Genomic DNA, 3,784 nt, shown 5'->3' with positions numbered 1-3,784 from the left:
TAATTGGCTCAATACAATTGCATTTTTTTGGTGTGTAACAAAAACCATTGTGTTTTCAACTCTCTTTTTAATTTTTATTTACTGGCATTGTTAAGTAGAGCACATAAACTTAATGTAATCTTCCTCTATAAATATGGATTATGTAACTGCTTAGTCAGTGTTTGGAAACCCTGGTGGTGTAGTGGTTAAGAGTTTGACTGCCAACTAAAAGGTGAGCAGTTTGAATCCATAAGAAGTTCCTGGAAACCCTATAGAGCAGTTCTACTTTGTCCTATAGGGTTGATATGAGTTGATTCCAAATCAATGACACCAGGTTTTGTTTGTTGTTGTTGTTGCTGTTTTTTAGTCAGTATTCAGAAGCAGAATATTACTGTGTGGGTGTGTAATGCTTATAGCCCAACATGCACTGATGCTGCTGGTCAAAACCAAGAGATTGTGCATTTGAAGAGATATATGATAGCAGTTGTTAAGCAGATCCAAAAAGAAAAATTTCCAAATTTCTGAGAGAGTTAAAAGTCAATTTCCAGGTACAATATTCTAATGAATTATTAAGTAACATCATTATTTCTTCACATTTAGTTGCAAAAGTATTATATTTTTCCAGCTCTGTTATTTCGTTCCTTTTAAGATTAGAGAGCAGAGTCTGCAGATCAATGGAGGGGTTCAACCGTTCCAGAGTGTCTGAATTCGTGTTACTTGGACTTACTGATTCCTCTGAGCTCCAGATTTTCCTCTTTGTGATGTTTTTCATTTTCTATTTAATGTCCATGTTGAGCAACAGTCTGATTTTGCTCACGGTCATATCCACTCCACACTTCCACTCCCCCATGTACTTCCTACTGAGCAACTTGTCTCTCATTGACATGTGCCTGTCCTCCTTTGCCACTCCAAAGATGATCATGGACTTCTTTACTCAACACAAGACCATCTCCTTCGAGGGCTGCATTTCACAGATCTTCTTTTTGCACCTCTTTACTGGAACTGAGATTGTGCTGCTTATCTCCATGTCCTTTGACAGATACATCGCCATATGCAAACCTCTTCATTATTCAGGGATTATGAGCCAAAGAGTGTGTGTTGGACTTGTGGTGACTTCTTGGACAGTGGGATTCCTACATACAATGAGCCAGTTAGCTTTTACCCTTTACTTGCCCTTCTGTGGCCCTAATGTTGTAGACAGTTTCTTCTGTGACCTTCCTTTGGTCATCCAGCTGGCTTGTGTAGATATTTATGTTCTTGGGATCTTCATGATTTCAACTAGTGGTGTGATTGCTCTTATAAGTTTTCTGCTTTTGCTTACCTCCTACATCATTGTTCTTGTCACTATCAAGAGCCACTCCTCCAAAGGATCATCCAAGGCTCTTTCCACCTGCACGGCACACTTCATAGTTGTATTCATGTTCTTTGGGCCTTGTATCTTCATCTATGTGTGGCCTTTCGCAAATTTACTGGTGGACCAAGTTCTCTCTGTTTTCTAAACGATTTTCACCCCCTTTCTTAATCCACTTATCTATACTTTGAGAAACAAGGAAGTGAAGACAGTTATGAAGAGGAAACTAAGTAACCAATATTTCAGTGTGGGGAAAACTACACCATGTTATCCAGTACAATGAAAAAAAAATCTTCTATCTGAGATTTAGTATCACAAGTTTCATTCTTAGAGGAACATTTGATTAAACTTAGAATGTCTTTGGTTTCATTTAGTCTAAAAAAAAAAAAAGTCTAAACTCATGAAAAAAAGCAGTTAGGGCTGATAGAAGTGAGACATCTGTCCTAAAAGTTAGTGTAGTGTTTATGCAATAATGGTCCCATTTGAAAATTTATTGAAATCTGTAGGTTATTTTTATTAAAAAAATTTATATATTATCAAAATTATGAACATAAATTTATAGATTCATAGACTGCTGACTTCTGTTAACATACTTCAGATTAAGACTTCTTGGAGAAGTCTGAGATAAAATATTGTTCTTTTGTCTTTTAACCCAGAACATTCCCACTCTGTGGCACAGCTTTGTGGTACTCTGACGGTATTCACTTGCAGACTTTCAATTAGGAATGTTGTAACAGGTTTTGTGATAGCATTGAAAGTATTTTCATAGGCAAATTAATATTATGAAGAAATCCTTTTCAACAATTTGGAACAATCTTGATTCAGTGGGTCCAACTGTTTGAGTTCTGAGTCAACTTTGAATACAGGAGAACAGTTTGGAGGGTCTAAAATTTAACAGTGTTAAACTAAAAATAACACAGTTTCTTAATAGGTATGCAGATCACTATCACACTTGATAAATCATATAGCAAATAATTAATCAAGTGGCAATTTATGAAGTTTAAATCACAGAAAGTAAATTGCTCAAATCCAATCGCTTTCACAACTTGGCTGAAAATCATAGACGTGATGAATTCATTTAATAATAAGACTGGGAAAATCATTGACTATTAAACTAATGACAAGTTTTTTATTTCCAAAATAAAATATCACAAACTATTATTAGCCTTAGTATAAGTTATATGTCTCATTTGCAAAGCAATGTGGCCTGTAGGAAAAAAAAAGATGAAAAGAATTTCAGAAATATATAGCACCATTCTCACTAACTTTTTTTTATTATTGATTAGACTAAATACACTTTTGTGTATAATGCAGGTCATGGTAGAGAATCATCTTCGAAAAATCTAGGTACTTAAGGTAAACTTGAATTTTTAAGTACTCATCCATTCTTTATACAAATATATAATCAATGTCTCCCAAACACCTGGATGTTACTTGGGTTAATAAGACAAGTACATCTCCTCCTGCCACCCCCTACTCAGTAAAAAAAAAAAAAAAAAAAAGATACCTGATCATTTCAGGAACGTAAAGACCAATGTAGCCATGAAGGAATTGAAAAAAAAAAAGCTACATTTATATTTGCATGTTTTTTTTTACTCTTTGTGTTAAGGATACAAAAAAAGCAGGCTGTTTCCAGCTCCTCTTCCATTTCATAAGATGTGGGTCTGAGTGAAAAAAAAGAAAATCCTAATGAAGAGCAAAGATTATCCTACCTCCATCTATTCTAACATTTCCTTTAACTTCATCTAAAATAGTAAAATAGAGGCTGGCATGTGGCATAATTTCAAGTTTTTTAGTTCTGACAGGAAGTCAATAGCCTCTCCTAAAATATATCTATAAAATTCAGAAGTTCATTTTATAAGACAATAAAATGCCAAATTAAGAATTTATATCTTAATCTGATTCAGTGCTATATGTCTAGGCACAGATTCACACAATTTTATGCTTCTTCAACAGTGGCTAAGTGACTCCCCATGGGTAAGAATTTCAGCTAGTGCATGTCTGACCTTTGAGGAATTTTTTAAACACTTCTGAATGATAACTATTGGGAGGGGGGCATCATGTAGTTTTTCATAATGAGTAATGCCAGGATCATCTGTGGTTTTCAAAACACATGCAGAGTAGTTATGACGTGCACCTCAATGACCTCTATAGGAGTTTCATAGTTTTTTCTGATGTGCATTCTGCCAAAGACCATTTCCATCGTGAAAACATAAAAGTTCAACAGACTATGTTTTAAGTCATGAGATTTTAGAATAAACCTAGTAGCTGAAGAACATAACGTCTAAAGAATTCATAGTGCTAGTCCAAGGCTGAATCATCCATTGCAAGCAGTAAATGAGAACATTGCTCTAGACACATATGGACCTGGGAATCAAATCTGGGCACTGTCGTTTCCTAGTTGTTTTATCCTGAAAGATTCACTTCACGTCTCTATGCCTTTCTTATCTCTGA

The 3,784-nt window shown here is 35.0% G+C and overlaps 1 protein-coding gene across 1 annotated transcript; it reads left to right on the top strand.

Annotated features, from left to right (window-relative positions):
• Positions 1-294: 294 nt before the first annotated feature.
• Positions 295-1,946, top strand: LOC100670473 (olfactory receptor 4K2-like). Its single transcript, XM_023540622.2, has one exon. It carries the CDS (start codon positions 654-656, stop codon positions 1,476-1,478), a length of 825 nt encoding a protein of 274 aa, XP_023396390.2. The 5' UTR covers positions 295-653; the 3' UTR covers positions 1,479-1,946.
• Positions 1,947-3,784: the final 1,838 nt, after the last annotated feature.

Source organism: Loxodonta africana, chromosome 10 (assembly GCF_030014295.1).
Source record: "Loxodonta africana isolate mLoxAfr1 chromosome 10, mLoxAfr1.hap2, whole genome shotgun sequence".
NCBI classification, from domain to species: Eukaryota; Metazoa; Chordata; class Mammalia; order Proboscidea; family Elephantidae; genus Loxodonta; species Loxodonta africana.
The sequence above is the reverse complement of the archived record's forward strand: the minus strand, read 5'-3'. Positions and strand labels throughout refer to the sequence as shown.

Bases quoted from the DNA above. Each gene is read 5' to 3' on its own strand.
- LOC100670473 (XM_023540622.2), top strand. From the start codon at position 654: ATGGAGGGGTTCAACCGTTCCAGAGTGTCTGAATTCGTGTTACTTGGA.